The sequence below is a fragment of the Bactrocera latifrons genome, unplaced genomic scaffold (assembly GCF_001853355.1).
Source record: "Bactrocera latifrons isolate USDA-ARS-PBARC rearing strain unplaced genomic scaffold, ASM185335v1 scaffold_104, whole genome shotgun sequence".
Classification (NCBI taxonomy): Eukaryota; Metazoa; Arthropoda; class Insecta; order Diptera; family Tephritidae; genus Bactrocera; species Bactrocera latifrons.
In genome coordinates, this window is record NW_017534453.1 from 599,588 (window position 1) to 621,256 (window position 21,669).

The 21,669-nt window shown below is 33.6% G+C and overlaps 6 protein-coding genes across 9 annotated transcripts; 3 read left to right on the forward strand and 3 right to left on the reverse strand.

Annotated features, from left to right (window-relative positions):
• The first annotated feature begins 113 nt into the window (after positions 1–113).
• Positions 114–6,883, forward strand: LOC108969122 (mediator of RNA polymerase II transcription subunit 24). Its single transcript, XM_018933664.1, has 12 exons — positions 114–296; positions 2,247–2,333; positions 2,400–2,557; positions 2,620–3,263; positions 3,322–3,514; positions 4,175–4,347; positions 4,420–4,616; positions 4,675–4,844; positions 4,913–5,465; positions 5,623–5,735; positions 6,113–6,670; positions 6,736–6,883. Exons 1-12 carry the CDS (start codon positions 177–179, stop codon positions 6,833–6,835), a joined length of 3,066 nt encoding a protein of 1,021 aa, XP_018789209.1. The 5' UTR covers positions 114–176; the 3' UTR covers positions 6,836–6,883.
• Positions 346–2,101, reverse strand: LOC108969129 (chaperone protein DnaJ). The gene is made up of 3 exons (XM_018933674.1): positions 1,609–2,101; positions 1,298–1,498; positions 346–1,244 (listed from the first exon to the last, which is right to left on the reverse strand). Exons 1-3 carry the CDS (start codon positions 1,910–1,912, stop codon positions 523–525), a joined length of 1,227 nt encoding a protein of 408 aa, XP_018789219.1. The 5' UTR covers positions 1,913–2,101; the 3' UTR covers positions 346–522.
• Positions 6,884–7,141: 258 nt separating the features above from the next.
• Positions 7,142–8,819, reverse strand: LOC108969132 (nedd8-conjugating enzyme Ubc12). The gene is made up of 3 exons (XM_018933686.1): positions 8,290–8,819; positions 7,497–7,798; positions 7,142–7,409 (listed from the first exon to the last, which is right to left on the reverse strand). The coding sequence occupies exons 1-3, from the start codon at positions 8,393–8,395 to the stop codon at positions 7,269–7,271; spliced, it is 549 nt and encodes a 182-aa protein (XP_018789231.1). The 5' UTR covers positions 8,396–8,819; the 3' UTR covers positions 7,142–7,268.
• Positions 8,820–9,055: 236 nt separating this feature from the next.
• On the forward strand, positions 9,056–10,387 carry LOC108968916 (probable deoxyhypusine synthase). Of its 2 annotated transcripts, XM_018933271.1 has the most exons (3): positions 9,056–9,157; positions 9,214–9,408; positions 9,462–10,387. In XM_018933271.1, exons 1-3 carry the CDS (start codon positions 9,092–9,094, stop codon positions 10,359–10,361), a joined length of 1,161 nt encoding a protein of 386 aa, XP_018788816.1. In that variant the 5' UTR covers positions 9,056–9,091; the 3' UTR covers positions 10,362–10,387. The 2 variants fall into 2 exon arrangements, with proteins under 2 accessions (XP_018788816.1, XP_018788824.1); XM_018933279.1 differs by having other exon boundaries at positions 9,056–9,408.
• Positions 10,388–10,779: 392 nt separating this feature from the next.
• Positions 10,780–16,947, forward strand: LOC108969171 (myb-like protein X). Of its 3 annotated transcripts, none has more exons than XM_018933730.1 (7): positions 10,780–11,155; positions 12,872–13,342; positions 15,306–15,390; positions 15,460–15,545; positions 15,761–15,860; positions 15,967–16,767; positions 16,857–16,947. In XM_018933730.1, the coding sequence occupies exons 1-6, from the start codon at positions 11,111–11,113 to the stop codon at positions 16,533–16,535; spliced, it is 1,356 nt and encodes a 451-aa protein (XP_018789275.1). In that variant the 5' UTR covers positions 10,780–11,110; the 3' UTR covers positions 16,536–16,767; positions 16,857–16,947. The 3 variants fall into 3 exon arrangements, with proteins under 3 accessions (XP_018789275.1, XP_018789270.1, XP_018789271.1); XM_018933725.1 differs by lacking the exon at positions 10,780–11,155 and adding an exon at positions 11,230–11,829; XM_018933726.1 differs by lacking the exon at positions 10,780–11,155 and adding an exon at positions 11,231–11,829 and having other exon boundaries at positions 15,463–15,545.
• A 684-nt stretch (positions 16,948–17,631) lies between these two features.
• LOC108969209 (translocation protein SEC63 homolog) lies at positions 17,632–21,254 on the reverse strand. Its single transcript, XM_018933754.1, has 6 exons — positions 20,903–21,254; positions 19,635–20,344; positions 19,044–19,566; positions 18,854–18,980; positions 18,065–18,681; positions 17,632–17,993 (listed from the first exon to the last, which is right to left on the reverse strand). The coding sequence occupies exons 1-6, from the start codon at positions 21,024–21,026 to the stop codon at positions 17,815–17,817; spliced, it is 2,280 nt and encodes a 759-aa protein (XP_018789299.1). The 5' UTR covers positions 21,027–21,254; the 3' UTR covers positions 17,632–17,814.
• Positions 21,255–21,669: the final 415 nt, after the last annotated feature.

The window sequence follows — 21,669 nt, forward strand, 5'->3', positions numbered from 1 at the left end:
TAGCACGCATGTAAATTCACGAGACTGAACAATCAATTTCGATAACATGCAGTATTCGATACATGAATAACAATTTGGCACATCGCCGTTTAGTTATTGTTTAGTTTTTGTGTTGAGAGAATGTTTTTTGTGATCTAAGTTAATATAATTTGTATATTGTTTCCAATATCTTTAAAATGAAAGATAATACAATGGAACTACAAAAACCAAGTAAAACCAGTTTGTTGAAATTGATGATTTTACGTGCTTGGCGTGAACGTTGGAATGTTGCGCTTTGGGGTACCAATATTAAGCGAGTAAGTGGAGAGCAATGTAATTATTTAAAGAAAAGTTAAATAAAAGAAGTCAAGTTTCAATTCAAAATATTTGGGTTTAATTACAGATTTTTCAAAGAAACAATTGAAATATTTGTTCTTAAAAGGACTTTAAATTTTCGGATCTCCAAAAATTTTAACTAAAAACCTAACTTATAGTATTTGGCAGATTCGGCTTTGCATATTCAATTACTTCATATATGCGGCACTAAATAGGTCGTTCAAATGTGTGATCCTCCGTCTTGGCTAAGGCCATTATTAGTTGACGCTGTTTCATACTTAATTGCCGAGGAATACGTATTTTAAAGTTGATGATGTGATCACCAGTACCATCACGAGATCTAATACCTTTGCCTTTTAAAGTTTTTGTGGTGTGGCTTTCAGTTCCGGGATCTAGTTTAACTTCTAGTTCTTCGTATATGCCACGTACTTTAAAAGTTCCACCTAATACTGCGTCCGAAATACTAATGTACTTGTCTGAAAGTACATTGTTGCCTATACGTTGAAAGATGTCACTCGGTTGCACTTGTACGCGGTAATGGATGCGTTGCTTCGTTTTTGGATTATCAACAGGTACTAATTCACCATTTTTTACTCCCGGTGGTACTTGTGCTACAATTCGAACTGTCTCTAGCACAACGCCACGGTTTTCGCATGTATCGCACTCGTTACGATTAATATATCTTTTGCCATGACACTGATCACAAACTTGGATACTGGTATATGTGGCAGTTTTCTTGGTTAATTTTCCAATTCCTTGACATTTTCTGCACAGGTCGGGTTTGCTACGGTTGACAAGCTGTGGTGACTTACCGTTGCACGCTGGGCATTTTTTTAGAAAACGTATGTCAATATTTTTCTTTAATCCATGGGCTGCTTCCAAAAACGTAAGCTCCAGCCTAGATTCACCAGATGTCATTTTTATCATTTCTATGGAGAAGTTTAAAATTATATCATAATGTTGATGTATGTTTTAAATTTACCCTCGCGAGTAGTGGGTAGAACAACTTCTCCTTTGCGATTAGTAAAACCATTGCCCAAATTAGTGAATTTATGCAAAAATGATTGCTCATCCTTTACCATGCCCAACTGGTCATATTCCAGGCGCTTGGATTCATCCGTTAGTATATGATAAGCATTTGAAATTTCTTGAAATCGTTTGGACTCGTGAGGTGGCGAATTACCTATAAATCGAAAAGGTCAACATAATCCACAAAAAAAAAAAATATTTTCATAATTTCAGATATAGAATATCAACAGTGTTTTGACTCTTATAGGCTTCCAGATATGCTACCTGCATCTGGATGAAATCGTTTTGCCAAAGTATAATACGCTGCTTTGATTTGCTGCGTCGATGCGTGTCGTTTCACACCCAGTATTTTGTAGTAATAATCCCTCGGAAGTTTCTTCTTCTCTTGTGTTTCTGCGACCAACTGTGACTTCTGTTGTTCACTAAATCGCTGCATTTCATTTTGTCTGTCGGGATAATAAACTGGTCGTTCGACTTTAAACTGATATGCAACAGTAGCCAATTGTAATTTATTTAGTTTGAGAAAATTTTGTAGTATTGCACGACTTATTGAATTTAAAACATTCATAGTTTTCCCCCGATTTAATTAGACTAAGTATCTTTGTTAGCTTCAATTAAATAAAAGCAAATCAAAAAGCAAAATTTCGTAAAAAATATATTTCGTCTGTTTTTCAATCCTTCACTACTAGTTTTACTTTCGCTCGCTCCGTTGACAAAAAAATTCTAAAATAATTATATGTTTTCATATTGTAGACGTTAAAAAATGCGTCAGCTTACTTTGTCCAAGTCCATTGACAAGTTTGATTCGTGTGCGCATTTACATTAATTTGTATTGTAAATCTATGTATTTTTCGAAGTTCTTCTTTTAAAGCTCAAATGTTTTACTCTTAAAATTTACATAGGTGCTCCCGCGCGGAGTTAGTGGTGATGCTTATAACTTGGCTGATTGTATACTACAGCAATCTTTAGTGGGTTCGAATGCCAACCCGGTAAGTCAATTCTACTCACCTATTTTATATACACATATTTTTTCATACATATTTCTATATTTTTAGTTAATATTAAATTATTTAAAACACTGTCTCTGTGCAAATTTGGTCTCACATGCCGCTGTTTTACGGCGAATATCGAAATATGATCACTTCGATCGCGTTTATTGCATCGCAGCGTTGTTAGAATTCCTGGAAGATGTTATGGATGGTGTAACGTGCAGGTAAGTTTCACTATCGCTCTTTGTTGCTTTTAACCTTTCTAATATTTCTGCGTTATTAACAGAAACAAACCAGAGGAGGGTATATTACCCAATGCGATTGCTTCTTTAGTATATTGGATAATACAAATAGTTGCTATGATCATGAAAAACTATGAAATTGGCGGGGAAATTAGCGCAGAACAATCATTTATGTTCGAGAAAACATGTATTATTGTCGATAAATTTATATCCAATCAATACTTGATGGGCATATTTTATATCGGTTGTTATGATGACGTAGAAATGTATGGTAAAATACGTGACAAATACAACGGCCTAAAGAATACACTAGTTAGTAGTCATTTATCGTCGCGTAATATGTCTATAGCACAATCGCTGCAACAGCTGGCATATTTAGATGCTACTAAGTTAACTATGCCACGTTTGCATTCAAAAGGCGTGGAGTCAATAAGCTATTGCGTACAACCGCTCTTAGCTGTGGAAGTATTATTAAATCCATGTAATGACACATCATACTTTGTCGCCGAGTTGCAAATGATACAACGCCTAAAAAACTATTCCCTCACACGTTTAATTTACGAAATTGTGCGCGCGGGCTTCATTTCACTGAGTAATGTAGTGGAAGTTAGCCGTGACACATTGTGGGGCGCATTCACATTCTTCAAAGTGCCACACATCATAAAGCAATTGCATGCACTTCAACGTTGTAAGCATGTCTTTAATTAAGTTTAAGAAAATGTAATTAATTTTTCCTGTATTTTCAGCTAATGACGAGCAAACGCCCACCGATCATATCCCTGAGGTAGTTGAGGCTTTTGAGCAACTTTTAGAGGATAATTTGCTACTCGATTTAATGGATACGAAGTGCTCGTGTAACATTATAGAGTATCTGTTGAACGATTGGACTAAGCAACATCTGGTCACTGATGTGCATGTTAAACATTTTGCTGCACAACGGCAAGTAACATATGAAATTATAATAACAGGAAAAGGCTAGTCATTTAGGTGTTGCGATTTTTTTTTTTTTGAATAAACAATTTAATTTAAATTTCATGTTGTAATATTTATTATTGAATTGAAAATTCAATTTGTAATCCCAGAGGTTTTGGAAAATTTTTATTTTCAATACAAAATCCGATTTAAAATTTGAAAATTGTATTTCTAATCCCGAATCAAAATTAAAAATAGATAAAATATAAATTGAGCGCACTTTAGTTCAAAATAGTAGAACACGAAGTACAAAAACGCGAAGAAATGTAAATTCAAAAACATTTCTTTTTTTAATTTTTGATTATGAACTATCAAAAGCAATTCGGGATTAAAAAATAACTTTCAAACCAATATTTAAGCTCAAAAATTTATTTTTAATTTATGACGCCGGTATTTGGATTTGAAAGTAAAAAAAAAAAATATATTTTCAATTAATATTTACAAAATTACGAAAGGAAAAAGTTCAATATAAATCTGTTATTTGCAACTCGGCCCATATATGAAGTAGCTCAATTCGTATATTTAAGAAGTATTGAACGTACATTTAGTAATATTAAATAATTATATTTTTAAATATTCTCAATATTAATAAACCTAAATAATTAATCACTTGTTAATTTATTGCAGTGAGAGCACATCATTAATGCTTCAAAAACGTGAAACGGGCAACCAAGCTTTGTCAATAATCAATTTCATCATACGCGCAGAAGTGCCGCTATCCGGTGTACTCAAGACACTAAGCACCGATTACAACAAAGTTCAGGAAGCGCTATTAGGTGTGCTCTGCCAAGTTTTAGTCGGTAAGTAAACATTTATAATATGTGAAAAAAATTCTCTCAACTCCCTATTAAATTACCTTGCTATATTAACAGGTAACAGTTTCGATTTGATATTGTCTGTGGCAACAGTGGAAGGTCGTTTAAAAACATTCGTTACACGACTGATACAGTGTAATGAAAATTCGAAACAAGTTCCCGGTGAAATTGGTAAACCCTCAATTATACGTTCAACACTTTTTGATGTGTCATTTCTGATGCTGACGTTCATAGTACAAACATATGGATCTGATGTGAGCGCATGAGACTCAATTCATCGAGGACCTTATTAAAAACCATTAACTTTTGCAGGTCGTTTTATCGGAACATGGTGACTCCTTCTTCGAGAAGTGGGTGCGTGAATGCATGGCCGAACGTAATAAGCCGAAAAATCCACGTAATATGATCGCACTGTGCGACGAACAAATTGTGGACGAATTGTTATTGAGTTTGCGAAGCCCCGAGGCACAACATAAAAACAGGTTGGTAACAAGAAATTGCAACTTCCATATACTCGTGAAGATTATAATAATAAATGCTTTCCTTTCAGTAATCTTACATGGCAAGATATATGCTTAAATCTGCCTGGAGTGCTCAATCATGTGCTTATTGCATGGGAAAAGGACATACTTACATCGACCGATGTGAAAAGTATATTAGAGAATATCAAACGTAGAATGTTCTCCTTCTCCGTGTGCGCTACTTCATTTTTATGCGCTTATATGTATTCAGTTCGTGAGAATGAGCTGCTCAAACCATTAAATATGATACAACAATTTTTAACACCACTCAGCAGTGAAGAGATGGCTTCACAGGAAAATGTAAAAGAGCGCCTGGGCTTGTCCTTTCAAATAATACGTAAAATGCAACAAGATGCACATCCCTCGGGCAATACCAAATCTCGGAGTATAACGCTCACACAAAATCTAGTGTCACAAACACCACTTTCTGATCAGTTTCGTGAGGTGTGGAAAACTGTGGCCGAGCATGGCTGGTTGCCAGTAATGTCAGCACAGGTGCTGGAGTCTTTATTACAATCTGGTGGCCCGACTTGGTTAACAAGACATTTGGTACACGAAATAATGATCTGCAAATATACAAAGGTAATTAGTAAACAAGCTATATACATGTGCAGAATTCTAGAACGTTATCACATTCATAATGGCGCAAATATTAATATGCCCAGTTTAGAGTATCAAAACAAAAAAAAAAAAAGTAAAAATTAAATAATTTAAATTTTACGTTTTGATTTCTTTAAAGGACATGATGAAAGCCATGGATATAGTATTTGCTATTTTACACTTGGACATTGAACGCAACACTGAGGCGCTACTGAAGGACGTAATACCATCATATGCACATAAAATGGTTGGGTGAGTATATTAAATGTCTTATATTCAATTACTAATACCGAACGAAGAAAGTAAACAAATCCAGGTTGTTAATAAAATATAAATTAGAATTGATATTATAAAATATTATATGTTAAGTGTTCATGTTCGTACACATGTATGTACATATGTACAGATGTGTTATGAAAGCTAAAAATATGTCAAAACAGCATTCCAAGAGAGCCAAATTTCAGCTAAGAGCGATTAGAGTGTCCAAATCTCCATTAAACAGGTGATTTGGGTAATTTCTACCAATCTAAGTTCTACATACAAAAAAAAAAATTTGGTTATTTTACTATGCACATTAAATAAATAAAAGAAAATAGTCTATTAATTATTCTCTCATTCGCTACTTTTAGCGGAGAAATAAATGAACCCCAGTCACATGTCTTGGCTCTGCTGTCCGTATACTGCATTATTTCGGCACTGGAACATCGCCAAGGTGCCATTGGTAACTTACAACAAAAGCGTACACGTACGCATAGTGAAGACTGCAACAGCGGTGATTTGGATTTAAATAATGTACCGAAATTACGAAAACTGAATCAGGAAGGCGGTTCGGATAACTCATGTTCGAATGATTTCCTTAGTGACACTCACCCCCTATTGTCAGCTGCTGGTGTTATTAGTAATGTTGATAATGTTGGTTCGACGGTTTCACGAGATGCAGTCCGATCGGCAAACCTTAAAGAGCCATTGCAATCTAGTGTACAACATATCTTTAAAGTATTACAGAAATTTGTTACGTCGGACGAGTTGACGCCAAAAGTGTATTTTGCATATCGTTTTATTTCTTTGCTGGTCGAGTGTGGTGGAGAACGTATACGGCCGGTACTTAAATTACTGCCTACACAATTCGTCCAAAATCTACTCAAAATTATGGCCACCGAGGACATTAGCGTGGGCTTGATATGTCGGTAAGTTATTATACATTCAAATATATTAAAGTATATGATATACATACATTATTGATATATTTCAGTCTCAATGATCTTCGCACAACGACTGGACGGCAGTCGGCTGTATCTGATTTAAGTGTTTGGCGTAATATTCGTTTAAAAGAGAACAGTTTGAAATTGTAAATTTTACAAATGTGTCTAAATATATGTACCTACAAGCATATATATATACACATACATGTTTATTCAAAAATGCATTTTAATTTTTTTTAAGAAAGTACTAGAAAATGATTAGGACTTGGTAAAAAAAATCTGCTTTTAGGAAGATTTACGTGAACGTTATTGTTTTTAATCGATTTTAATATACTAATGGGATGAAAATAAAAATTTATTTTTTAATCCGTAATTGTGAAATATGAGGGATCTTACTTACGATTTCCGAAATGAAGTGTGCGGACTTTATAATCAACACAAATAAATCAAATCAAATTATCTTGCTGCTTTCTTTCTTTAATTAATATTGAAAATTAAATTAATATAAAAACGCCCACCAAAACCTAATATAAAGTTGTGGAGGCAGACGCTGATCCTAAAATTAAATTGTTGATTCTCGGTATCACTTGAGACATGCCTCAAACTGGGTATCACCCACAGTATGACCCTGCATCGCTCTTAACACATTGCGTTCAAAGAGCGCACGATTTGATTGCAATTGATCTGCTGCTTCCTTATTCAGTGGATCTTCCGGGTTAGGTTCCTGTAAAGTATTATATGGTTCAAATTAAATGTAAAGTAATCAAATTTTTAGTATAAGCTAATTATAAAATATACAGATTTAACGCACCAAGAAAAGAAATTGTAATCCGTAAACAATAGAACTAATTGTCAGCACTGGATTCCAGTCTTCACGCAAAATATTTAAACAGACGTTTCCTTCTAGATCGATATTTGGATGGTAGACTTGTGTTTCGCATTTTACTTTTGGTGGTTCATGTGGGTAGTTGGGTCCTACACGAAAACTGAAAACGAAACGTCCGTTTCTGTAGAAACCTTCGTCAGGACAAATCGTTAGCTTAAAATTGAGTAAATCATTTGGATCGGGAAACTCAGTGGCGCATGTTTTCGGCAGGTTTAACTCGTTGATGTCTATACATAAATAAAAAAAATTAATTTAAAATAGTTATCAAAGCAACAATTTTTGAGATTCTTAATATACCGCACAATAAGAAAACCAAGCTTATGAGTATTTGAGTGTTGACACACATTTAGGTTAGTAAAATTAAGAAAACAAAGAAGTCGAAATTGTTCTACTGATTTTAGCTATTATTTTTAATGGATCTACGAACTGGAGACTTTCTAATTGCACATGAGTGAATAAAAATCTGCAACGTTCATCCCAAAGTAATCAAAAACCCGAATCGTTCCATTTACATTGACTGATTAAAGATTTGTATACAATAGAAACTAAATCCACTGTTATATGATCATTAACTTTTGAAAACCTAAAACTTTATTCAGCCGCATTTTTATAAGCATACGTTTGGGAGACAATTGCCTTTTGTTAAGGTTACTTATTTTTATTTTGCTTTTAACAATAATTAAATTATATATGTATATATATTTTTAATAAACTTTACCTTTTTGTATACGTAGCTGTGCAGCTGATGCTTTCTTTTGCTGCCCGGTGCGAGCCAACTGTTCGCCATCCTTTTTTTGTTGTTTCAGTGAAAACAATTTGATCATAACGTTACTGTTGCTCCTCCGTGCACTTCCGTATTTTTCTTATAATGTAATTTTGTTATTTTTCCTGTTTGCTGCTTTTCGCCAGATTCTCTTTTGTTCTGACAGTTTTAGGTTTATAAGTTTGCAATTAAATACTACAATTGAAGATTCACAAAAGGGTCGGAGTCAGGGCGCTGGCACAATTTGTTGTTGTTAATTGTGATGATGCGTTTTTTCCACACTGAGTTACATATATCCCCACTATTTCGAACAACACTTTCACTATTGTATACTTTGTAAAACTACTTTTAAAATTCCTATAGTCCAACACCAAAAATCCTTTTCGATTATTCTATATGGATTTGTTCTTTTCTGAGTTTCTCCAAATTTTTGACTTTCAACAAAGAACGTATACGTTCTCTGCTTTCAATTTGTAAATGCCAAAAAGTGAGTTGTAGTGTTGCCGTTCTTCGTTTATTATTGCAATGTCACAACAGTCAGGTAAAATTTTTCATTATTTTTAATACATTATAAAGGTTTGCTTTATTTGAGTTCCAATTGGATTAAAAAATATTTAAATTATTCTGATTATAAAATCAGATATTTATTTGTACTACATTTTTATTTCTTAAACTGAAAGTTACCAGCTTTAGAAGATTTTATATCAAGTTCGTGTATATATTTTTGGAGCAGCGTTAACCCTATTCATTTGGAAACATGTGGTACTTTCGATATTCGAACATTCAAATTAAATCAAAACAAAGTTTAGTTTGCATAAAGTTTGTAAGTATTTTATTTAAAGTTGAATAATTTGGTTGAACCTACATATTATACAATAGAAAATGTCCGTTGAACCAGATATCGCCAAAGAAGCGGTACTTAAACGAAGTGAAAATATACCGGAAAACACTCCCATTGTGCAGGGATATGATTGGAATCAAGGAATTGATTACTCAAAATTATTTGAGTCATATGTTAATACAGGGTTTCAAGCTACTAATCTTGGATTGGCAATAAGAGAAATCAATCAAATGGTAATGTATCCATTTTTTTATGGAAAGCTTTATGTATTTTAAAATATTCATAGCTTGATTGTAGGCAGCAGCCGTTAAAACTTGAAGAAGCCGATTTGCATGAAACGGATGAATTCATTAGACGAAAACATAGCTGTACAATATTCCTTGGATTCACATCTAATCTAGTGTCGTCGGGACTAAGGGAAACACTAAGATTCCTCGTTGAACACAAAATGGTGGACTGTGTAGTAACGACAGCGGGTGGCGTTGAAGAAGACTTTATTAAATGTCTAGCTCCCACGTACATGGGATCATTCGAATTATCTGGCAGAGATTTAAGGGATCGTGGTATAAATCGTATAGGTAACTTGCTTGTACCGAACGATAACTATTGCAAGTTCGAGGATTGGCTCATGCCTCTACTTGATGAAATGGTTGAAGAGCAAAAAACGAAAGGCATGATTTGGTCTCCTTCTCGTATTATACAACGACTTGGGGAAAGGATAAACGACACCAGCTCAATATACTACTGGGCTGCAAAACATAAAATACCTGTGTTTTGCCCTGCGCTTACAGATGGTAGCTTAGGTGACATGATGTATTTCCACTCTTTCCGTCACCCCGGATTAGTGGTGGATATTTTGTCTGATTTGCGACGTCTAAACACTATGGCTGTGAAAGCCACCAAATCGGGAATGATTATAATTGGTGGTGGTATTATAAAGCATCACATATGCAATGCGAATTTGATGCGAAATGGAGCCGATTATTCCGTTTTTATTAACACAGCTTCGGAATTCGATGGCAGTGACAGTGGTGCTCGACCAGATGAGGCTATTTCTTGGGGTAAAATAAAGAAAGAAGCTTCACCAGTTAAGGTGTATGCAGAAGCTAGTTTAGTAGTGCCATTGCTTGTTGGTGAGACTTTTGTTAAAAGACATTTTAATGCAAAAAAGAAGAATGAACCATGATAATAAATAATTGTAAACAATGCAAATAAGCGGGCTTTAATTTGTAACAGTAAACGAACTTTTTAATAAAGTTTAGTCAATAACGACTTACGATCTTCGTCACCAGAACGGATCCATAATTATATTAGACGACTGTTAACTCAACAGTACAAAAATTTATGTGAGCAATATTTGCTATCGCATAATCAACAAAAAAACAAAATAACTCATATAGATATTATATTATCTATTATATTAGATTATTATATATTCACACATCAGGAGATATTGTTACTGTCTACTCATACAAAATAATTATTTTAAATTTCTGCATACCCTAAATTATAAATTATAAGAGTCCGGCAATATAAAGATAGATTTCGAACAGCTGGTGAATAGTGTTGTCAACACATCTGTGAATTGGCTTTGAGCGAAAGGGCTGAAAATTTGTAATTGAAAGAAATAGAAAATTTCCACTTTTAATTTGTGTTAAATATTTGAGTATTTAAGATATTGTTTATTTTGTTTAAAATAAAGTGAACGATAACACGAAAGTTAGGAATTTGATATTGAGTTAAACAAACGCGTCGAAAGTAGTCAGGCAAGCAGCAACACAGAGTCGCAGTCGAGTTATAGCAGAAAGTAACGACGGGAGCGGCGAGAGCAACGGCAACAGTGACGAAAATAAAGAAAAGTGGACATCGAGGAAATTAAAAAATTTCTAAAAATATTTGCAATTATTTAAATCGGTGTACAATTCAAAGTTAAAAATGGTCCTTAAGGTTTATGTAAGCGGAATGTCCGGAAATAAAGAGGTAAGGATTCAGTAGATATGGTTCTAAGAGGCCAATTATTTTGGCAATTGCGGCTATCGTGTGAAAGAAATGTATGCGGGTGGGGCTAGCTGCCCTGAACTCGTCGAAATATAATATTAGTTTATGTGCAAATAAAAATTAAAAATCTGGTTCCGGCAATGGGTGATTCTACGGTGACGTGATTAACATTGGTTAACTCAAAAAGTAATAGTATGATTAAAACAACAATTGTTAGATATGTGAACGACCATCCACGGAACGATTGCATGAAGCAGTTTAAATGTCAAGTAGATTTTGTTATGTTCTCTGGTGGGCGAAAGATCAAATTTTATACATGCTTGACATGGTCGCTACTGCTAAGGTGTTTGTGGTGGTTTGTCATCACTTTGAGCTGTGGTAGTGTTGTGGTCTTCACTTCTGGTTTTTATTTAAAGATACCACCTGTTAAACTAAAATATGCGTTACATCCGATAAACGAAAATCATTGTACAGCAATCAAAGCTAATTAGGGTATAAGAAGTAATATCTACTATTCTTTCGCAATGGAGAATCAATTTTTCGCACATACATATTTGCCTCATATAATACATGCTTATGCTATTAAGAAAAATTCATTCTTTGATATGAATCATAAATGTTATAGGCTTACGTGCCATCATCTCAGAATTGTAAAGGTAAAGGCAATTAATGTGTAGCATATACGAATATATACGCAAGCAAATAAACTCTTCTATATTCAAGAAAAGAATGCATGAGAATAGATCCGAACTTTCCAAAAAATTATACATGTCGGTAATATACATACATATGTACGTAGTAAAAGTTTAGAAATCTTATTTAACTAAACCGTGTATTTACTCAAAGATTTCTGCATATGATATTATATATGTATTTTAATACTCAATTTTGATGAATATTTCACTTATTCGCTGGAAATATGTACATATGTATATATATATATATATATATGTATGTGCCTGCGGTTAAGTCATCTTGTATACCATATTCGGTCAAACCGGTTTTATAATTTTTAGTGGTTTCAATTACTCCCTCCAACAAGTACGAGTATGTAAACAGTATTTAATATTTTATTATGACTTGATCGTTACATTCTTAATAGTGACGCATCTTTGCTATTAAATTTAAATTTTACAAAAATAGTATCAAATATTGATGATGACGACGTATTTTGGTTTTCATATCATTAGTTATCTAATCAATATTATTTATCAATATTCTTAAGTATACCTACGTGTATCATATATTAACATACATATGTATATGCATAATGTTATTCTTTGTTCCTTACCGGTGTCAAACAGCTTTAAACATATGTATATACAACATAACATACATACATGTGCGTTGTGAACACTGTTTTCAAAATATAATCGGGGGCATTATAAACAGACTTCTATCTATTGTTCGATCGACAGTGTGTTGTAAAATTATAAGTTTTTTCAAAATATCAGAAAATGCAAAAAAATCAGATATTAAACTATACATATAACTAATATTTGTATATACATACATATATATTGTATATATAATTTTATTGTATCATTCATTTACCGCAGTTACTCATAAAAGAAATGTACAAAAATTTCAATTTCATTTCTCTTTAGCAAGTTTCATTGAGTTCCAAATCTTTGGTATAGAAGAGTTCTATATAACAAATAAATACTCATATTTATTCTTATGTACTTCAAATTTTAGGTCAAAAAACGCCAGCAACGCGTTTTGATGATTTTGGATAGCAAGAATATCAAGTACGACATTGTGGACATAACGGAGCCGGGGAAAGAAAGCGAAAAAGAGTTGATGCAAACAAAGTCAACCAGCAATGGTGCGACAGTAAGTGACCCAGAGCCAAGACATCCACTGCCACCACAAATATTCAACCAGGAAGAATATTGTGGGGATTATGATGCCTTCGATTTGGCCAATGAAATAGATACATTGGAGCAGTTCTTGAAGCTGGCACCGGCCGATACCACAGCTGTTTCTAGTGCTCAGCTGGAGCTGAAGCAGGAAAATGGCGAAGTAAAAGCATCAGATGATGAGAACAAAGAAAATGTAGAAGAGAAACCTGAAAGTGAAGAGGTCGGCAAGACGGCTGACGACAGTCAAGCTGCTGCCGATGCTGGGGAGAGTGCAAACGATGATGGCGAGACCAAGAATGCTGAGGTTTGAGCAGTCGATTTTTTTTTGCAAAAACTCTTACACTCTAAGCGCTAAGTATTGCTAACGACAAGAAAATATTGTAATGGTCTTGTATAGCGTAATAGCATTAACAAAGATTTATATTACGTACATATATGCATATGTAATTAAAAACCTCAATTTTCACTTTAAATTTTTTTACTTATTGTATGCTTACTTTCTTTTTATTTCTGCAATACTAATTTAATTATAATTTAACATTTTACTGTGCTAATATAACAACAGGAGCAATTATCGTAAAATTAAAAAGGAATAGCAAGCAATGCAAACTAACAAACAGTATGTTAAATAATCATTACGTACATGAAATGCATATGTATTTATTTCTTTTTTAGTTCATTTTTAATATTCATCAAATTTCTTAAGATATAATAAGCAATATTGCTTGTGTTTATGAAAAAAGACAAGAACCGTATTTATACTTTCATCAAATTCGTTAGTCAAAAAGTTGGTTTATTTAATTCTAAGCACATATCTACATAGTCCGTATGGCAAACTCGCGTAACTAAGAAGAAATTGGAATAATTCTCCTAATTTTGTTGGGTGCCAATTTACGGAACTATATGTATATAGGGAAATGCTGCAGCAAGCCACGGTGTTTCTCATACCCACACACGAATTTGGGTTTTCTCAAGTTAACACAAAAATTAGAAATTTTTCATTTTTCAATTAAATGTAGTTGGATATTCGTGCTTAGAAATTTTTTAACAAATTTTTTTAATAATTTGCAAGTTCTAAATATTTATATTTTTCATAACGTTTTAAAACGTCAATAACGATTTTTTATAATTTATTTGATATATTATATCACAGTACATTTACTTCGGTTCTATTAATTGCATGTAATACTAATTTTTATGGATTTGTTTATATGGGCAGTACACACTTTGCACCTGCATTAGTAAGTGTTTTACCACGAGATTGAGATCAGTTGTAAAAATAAAAAATTATTGTTTTTTTTATACACAGTATTTAATTCATACGCAGATATTTAATAACTGAATAATTTGTTCATGAAAGCGAAATTGTTTCGAATTTATCAGAGAATACTGTGGTGTAGTATCAACATCAATGATAAACTTGAAGTACTTACATTTTAAATGCAAAATTAAACATATGTCACAAAGGGGAGCAAGTAATAGTCATAAATTGAAGTCGATAAAACAATTAAAACAAATGAATGTTGAATTGTTATTTTACAGCTTAGAGATAACAGCGAAAATTTTAGTACTTTTGATAATTGAAATAATTTAAAACTAATATGAGAACATAATAATTGTGTGCAAATAGTATTGTTAACCAAGTCCCAACATAAACATTTGACGTGAACGAAAACGTATGACAATTAGTTTAACTTGCCATATTGGTTCAAAAAAGAACATGCTTACGAAAAGAAAAATCCAATTAATTGAAGGAATTAAACTGAATTATGTATGTGTATCATAAACGACTGCTATGTAAAGAGCGTAAAATACATTTATACAATAATAAAAACATCTACTTGCTTTTTTGTCCGGTTATTGAGTCAGATACTTGAATTGCCACGATGTAGCATAAGCCATGTACGTTATATGCATAACGTTAAATGATGGTAGTAGGTGCTTCAGATAAATCGAGTGTGTGTGAGATACATACTTCCATTGGCTGATTTTTGCCAGTTTCAACGCTCACGTAAAACTACTGACGAAATCTTTAATGTGCTTTAAAATTTAAATATTACGCACTGCGCTGGTGTTTAATGTGTTTTTAATATGTAGGCGTAAGCGTACTTATGTGCAGCGCGGCATGCATGTATGTATATTTGTACTTTTGTGTAACTGTCGTCTAGCGAGAACTGCAATGCCAATAAAAATTTCGCCGCTTTGGAGCTTTTTTTTTTACTAACCTGCCAACAAGAAACTTTGAATAATTTATTGTGATCTTGAAGAATGAAGCGCAGGAGGAACAAAATGAAGAAAAGAAAGACGAAACTGAAACGGCCGAAGCCGATACAGAAGAGGACAAATCCATAGGTAAACTACATACATATATACATATATGTAAAGTACTTTTAAAGTTACTAACTCACTTATAACACAAAGCAGAGACTGCTAAAGAAGAAGTGGCTGAGGAGCAGTCAAAGAGTGACGATACGAAACCAAATAATGCAGAAGGCGATCCGACCGAGGTTTGTGTCTACAAATTAAGCCATTACTTTTAAAGCTTCGCACGAGCAATTCATTGAATGCTTAAAATCTGAGCCTTAGATATAGAGTATATCCATTTTGACCACTTTTAATGCTTTACCTATGTATACGTATCTCAATTTTCCCCTCACATTGGAAAAATATCCCAACTAATTATAATGGATTTGTAAAAATATCATTGATATCATGAAATCAGACGCAAAAAGCGGAAACTAAAGCCGACGACGAAGAAAAAAGCGCAAAAGTAGGAGACAGCGAAAATGTCGAAGACACAGCAGAAACGGAAGTAGTGAAAGGTAAAATGTAACAGTGTTAGTGTTCTTGTGTGTTGAACATACTTTTGTATGCAAATAAAATTAAAAAGTAAAACAAAAGTATTAAAATAATTTTGCACACCATTAGATAAATCCAATGAGGAAGCGGAAGATAAAACGGAAAGTGAGCCGGAACCGGAAACGGCGAAAAAAGAAAATGTCACAGAAGCAGAAACATCGTCTGTGGAAACAGATTCTTTGAAAGAAGATACGGAGGAAAACACTCAAAAAGATGAAACCGCAAAATTAGAAACGGATAACCAAGATAATGTTGTCAGTAATGACAAAGATGAAGAAGCTGGAAAAGAAGCAGAAAATTCTGAAGCAAATGAGAAAGATGTTGTGGATGATAGTGAAAAAGAAAACGAAGAAACGGACAAAACCGGCAACGATGATGCAAAGATTGTTGGTGATAAAAATGAAGTTGCTGAAAAAGAGAGTGAAAAAACAACAGAAGATAAAAAGGAAAATGTAGAATCTAATAACGATGAAAATGAGAATGCAAGTGAAGAAAACGTGACGAGCAAAGAAGAAGATGATGATGAAGAAGAATCAAGTTCAGCGGAAAAAGTTATTAATAAGGCAGAAGAAACCGCAGCAAATAAAGATGACATTAAGGAAGAGATTGTTAGCAACGATCACGATGATATTGATTAGTGATAATAACATTAAAATTAAGATAAACCTCTTCCGCGATCGACTGCTTAGCTTTTGGATATGTTTCACAAACACTAGTTAACTTTTATTTATTAAATACACCGTCCTTAGTTTCTCACTTTAAAATGGTTTTGGAGTTACCCCCTAGCACTTCATGAGTCATTATTTGTAAATTTGATCATGCATCACCGGAGAGCACTGAACGTAGTAAACACAAGCCAACATACTCCTTGTAATTATTTACTTACCAAATTCGTTCATACTTTACATACATCATACTTCTTTAATAATATCACAATATTTATTTTAAATTTTTATTAGCATAAAATAATGGACAACGAAAGGCTCACACAATCTACACCGCATAGGAATGTCACCCATGCCAAAGTGGAAGACTTACTTGTTAGCGAGAAGCGTGCAGCTGCGAATTAAACCAATTCACTGTTATACATACATATATACATTCAGTCAATAAATAATGAGTTTTAAGTTGAAGAAATGTGTTTGCGTTTGTAGTTACGTTTTATCATTTGTATGCATTTATTTTGATAATTTTTATACCGCTGATACCTTCATCAGCGTAACGAGCTGAGTCGATTTATATGTTTATATCCATCTCTCTGTCTGTATATGTGTAACGCTCAGTTTTTGAGATATCACTCTGAATTTTTTCACCCGTCCTCTCATATAGCTGCCATACAAACTAAAGGGTTAGTCAAGTTCTTGTTTGAAACCCTTATTTGAGGAGATTATTCTAACTTCGAAATTTACGAAGTTATTTCTTTAGTATTTTTTGTTATACAAATGACGACTGCATAGGGATAACATTGAATGAAAATTAAATTGATTTCTTTTGTTTTCAATAAATTTTAATAATTTAAATTATTAATATTTTTTATTATTTCTCGCTTTCTATGTGTTGTTTTTAAATTGTATAATTGGATAAATAAGTAAATACAAAATTAACAAAATTATTTGTCATCTAAAAAAAGATTTCGTCAGTTTTTTTATTACCTTCTGGGTTTATTTCACATTTTATTTCTTTTTTTGAAATAGGTATGTATTTTTTCTAAAAACCATTGCAATATTACGCTTTTAAAAATTTATTCTTAATCATATTTTATTTGTATTTAGTTTCGCCCAGCAATTCTTATTTTTCTTTAATATATCCAATCAATTCAAACATATATTAGAAAGTAAATTTGAAAACCAAATTTTATAAAAAATGAACTATAGGTATTGTAAGATCATTATACAAATGCAATACAATCTAAGGTTTTTAGTCAGTACCCTCATCCTCGGAACTATCAGTCGTGAAATCGCTTGAGTTTTCGTGCTGTTCATTATTTTCAGGCTCCGATTCGCTAAGGTCCCATTGGGGGTGATCTGTAGGTGGGACGGGCGCTTTTTTAACGTCCAATTTCAATTCTTGTTGCTGGTCCATGCCCAGATACGAGTCTAAAGAAAATTTATTTATTTGTAATTAATCGCATTCAATATATATTCATACACATTTGTTTTAAACGTACCTGATCTTAAACATACTGTAAATGTATACAGGCCCGGCCAACGCGGTGCTGTAAATTTCAACTGTATTTCCTCCTTATCCACTAGACTTGTGACGTGGTAGGGAGCTGTGAGTAGCGAGCGAGACTTACGATCGCATATATATGTCCACCAGTATTCTTGCTTTTCTTCCGGGAAATAAGGACAGTGTACTGTGTGAGATATACGGGATTTACCCTCAAGCTTTTCACGTTTATTAAGCTTGGCTTGAAGTCTCTCCCAAGCTTCATCGTCGTCATCATCATCATATGTCTCACTCTTATTATTTTGTGGTTTGTCACTGTCTGACTCATCGCCCGAGCAATCTTTATCCTCCACATCGCTGGCATCGGCCTCAGAGTCAGAGTCGTCATTATGCTCGTGACTATCAGCATTTGTAGGTGCCGTAGTTTTGCTTTGCGCTACGGTAACAGGAGGTGCCTTGCGCTTCTGATTATTAGCAGACTTTTTGCCTCCCTTACCACCTTTACCTTTACGTTGTTTACCCCAAGCAGATTGTTTTTTAACTGGTACTGCAGCTGCAGCAGAAGCACCTTCTTCTTCATCACCTCCACCACCGGCTGCTGCATCATCGTCATCCCTGGAAAGAAAAAGTATTTGTTCCGTAGAATGAAATTTTAATGGACATATTTATATGTTTATAATCAATAGATTAATGCTGAACTAAGCAGCATTAAGCTCTAATTTAAAAAATGCATATAATAGCATTCTATTACAAATGAATTAACTGAAAAAAAGTGGTAGGTACTTACTTGATACCTTGCTTTTCTGGTACTTTGGCATCACCAAATAAGGTCTTCATGTCTTTACGCACTAACGTTACCGTAACAGTTACTATTGCGCCAGCAGTTACAACATTTGTATTCTCATCATCGATAACTAATAGAAAAATATACGTATTTGAAAACAGATGGTTCGATTTTAAAATGCTTATTATTTTACCTTCGCAGCGAATGGAGAAATCAATCAGTGGCAATTTCCCCAAAACTCTCATAACATTTTCATACTCAAAGTCAGAGAGACTTTTTAACAGTTGCCTACTTTCGTCGTGTTTTAGTTGCGCAAATTGCTGCAAATTTTTAATATGTCTTTTTTTGTTGATATAATAAAGATGCTGATCTTCAGTGAGATGAGGTAATTGAAGTAGAGGAGATTTATAGTCCCACAAACCTTGAATAATCATAGGAGACATTTTCATGCAGTTTTCTATAGTCTCAATACTGGGAAGACGGGGAACTCGTCTCGCATACGCCAACATAACTAATTGATGCACACAGGACACCATCTCTTGAATTAGGTATGGACACTTTTTAACAATAAATTGACGATCCTTCTCTAATGTTTCTGGATTAAGAGGAATACGTGAGAGGTGAGCATGTAATATAGCGCGTGCTTTGATCGAGTACATCCGGCAGAGAGGGTGCTCTTTGCACTTTTCATTTAGATTAGGCAATTGTCGAATAAGCTAATGAAAAAATATATATTTTATTTTTCAAATACATTCAAATTTGTTAACAAATCATAATAACTTACTACTGGTACTTCTTCGTTGTCCGATTGTCTTTCGACGACTTGTGAGTTGTGCCGTTTATCGAATTCCAAACTAGCAGCAAGTATCATAAGAGCGCGCTTCAATAACATATGTGGTGTTTTATGTATGAAGTAGAAATACATTTGCGAGGTATCTAACAGAACTTTATCACCTGAAAAGCGTATTGAACGATACCACCACATGCCTACTACAGATGGCAAAGCTACCATAAATATCAAGCCATATAGACCAAGTACCCATACGGAATTTTCTTTCTCGACGATCCATGATGGCAAAGCTATGCCGAAAGACATTGCACCGGGTCCATCAGGATTGCCATATTTCTCATAATTCTGCTTGGCTGTTTCGTCTGTGAGTGCCTGATACGCCTTGCGCAACATCATGAAAGATTTCTCATCACCAGTTGGTTTATCTGGATGCAGTACTCTTGACAATTCACGATACGTTTTCTTTATTTCCTCCATGGAGGCGGTGGGGGGCAACTGTAGAATTTCGAATGGATCGAAACTGGCCATTTCATAATCAAATTGTGATACGCGATATGCAAGTAATACAAGCAGTGCCCAACCAAATACTAAACACAACTTAATTAGTAACGATTTCAGCATACGATAGGGCTCCGCGGCCGCCAATATCGCTTTTTTCTTTATACAGTCTGGGCATAAGCATTCTTCCTTCAGTTTATTAACATCTGTAAAAAAGAAGAAAGAACATCATAACAAATATGTTTGTGAAAAATGGACAATATACTTTAATAACTAATTTAACTGATAACTAAAGATAGTTTAAGCTAAACTAATTATATGAAAGTGTTTTAATATAACAATTATTAAACGAGCTTTTTCAAGCGCTTATGCACTATACATCTGTGTAAACTTGGCTAGATTAATAAATGTATCTAACATTTTTATTTCTCTACCCCGCATTTCGTTCATCACATGCAATTGTCAGCTTAATCAGGTAGTTAGTTCGTCAAGTGGGGCTTTTTCACTATTACGCTTGGCATTCGATTCACCGATCTTGACACATCGTGATAATTTGATGTTGTTGTTAATACTACTTGCCACTTTCACCAAGTACGACGACATTGCTTCTTAATAGAACGTGTCGACTGCTGTTATGCTTATGGATTTCCACTGAATTACTGGATGGTGAATATTTTATATAGGTGTATGCTTCACACTGAACTTATATGGGAAAATTCAATGGACCAGCTTAAAATTGTCACTACTCTCAATAAAGAACTTACCTTCTTTTTTCTTGCGTGGCCAATAATAAATGGTTGTGGGTACAAGAATTAATGCGAGGAATGATAGGAGGAAATAATAAAAAGTTCCACCACTTTCATCATACTGGAATTTTTGCCCCGCCATGCTATCTTACAAACTTTCTCGACTTCTTATTTTACAAGTTTCTATTGATGCACTTTTTAGATACCAACAGGTGAATTTAGTATTTGCTACGTGACGGGGCAATGATTTTGTTTTAAGAATTGTTATTTTTTTTAGTTAAAATTAAAAATAATGTGAAAAGATTCTGCGCCGCGAACAAAACAGCAATCTTCATTTCGTTGTCTATTGACACGTCTGTCTCGAAGTGTGTCAAATGAAACGTCATTTTATGCTTAAAGCGACATCTAGTGGATTCTAATGAAACCTATTTGTATTGAGGAATTTTTCGAAAACGCACCACAGCCGGTTATTCTATAAATTTACAATGGTTAACTATAATTTAAAAAAATTGTGACAATAAAAATTCAATTACAGTGGAAAAATTAAATAATTTAATTGGAAATATTGTGAGTATCTTGCACAGACTTTTCTATCCATGTAATCTTGTGTTTATAACAAATGTATTTATTATATTTTGCAACTAAAAAATGTTACTTATTTATATTAAACCAGTCAATGATCACTTCCTAAAGTCACTTGTTTTAGTTCAAAAACTTATCGAAACCATTTCTTTGACTAGAAAATGTTTCCGGCCTACTACCAAAATTCATCAGATCTTAAAAGA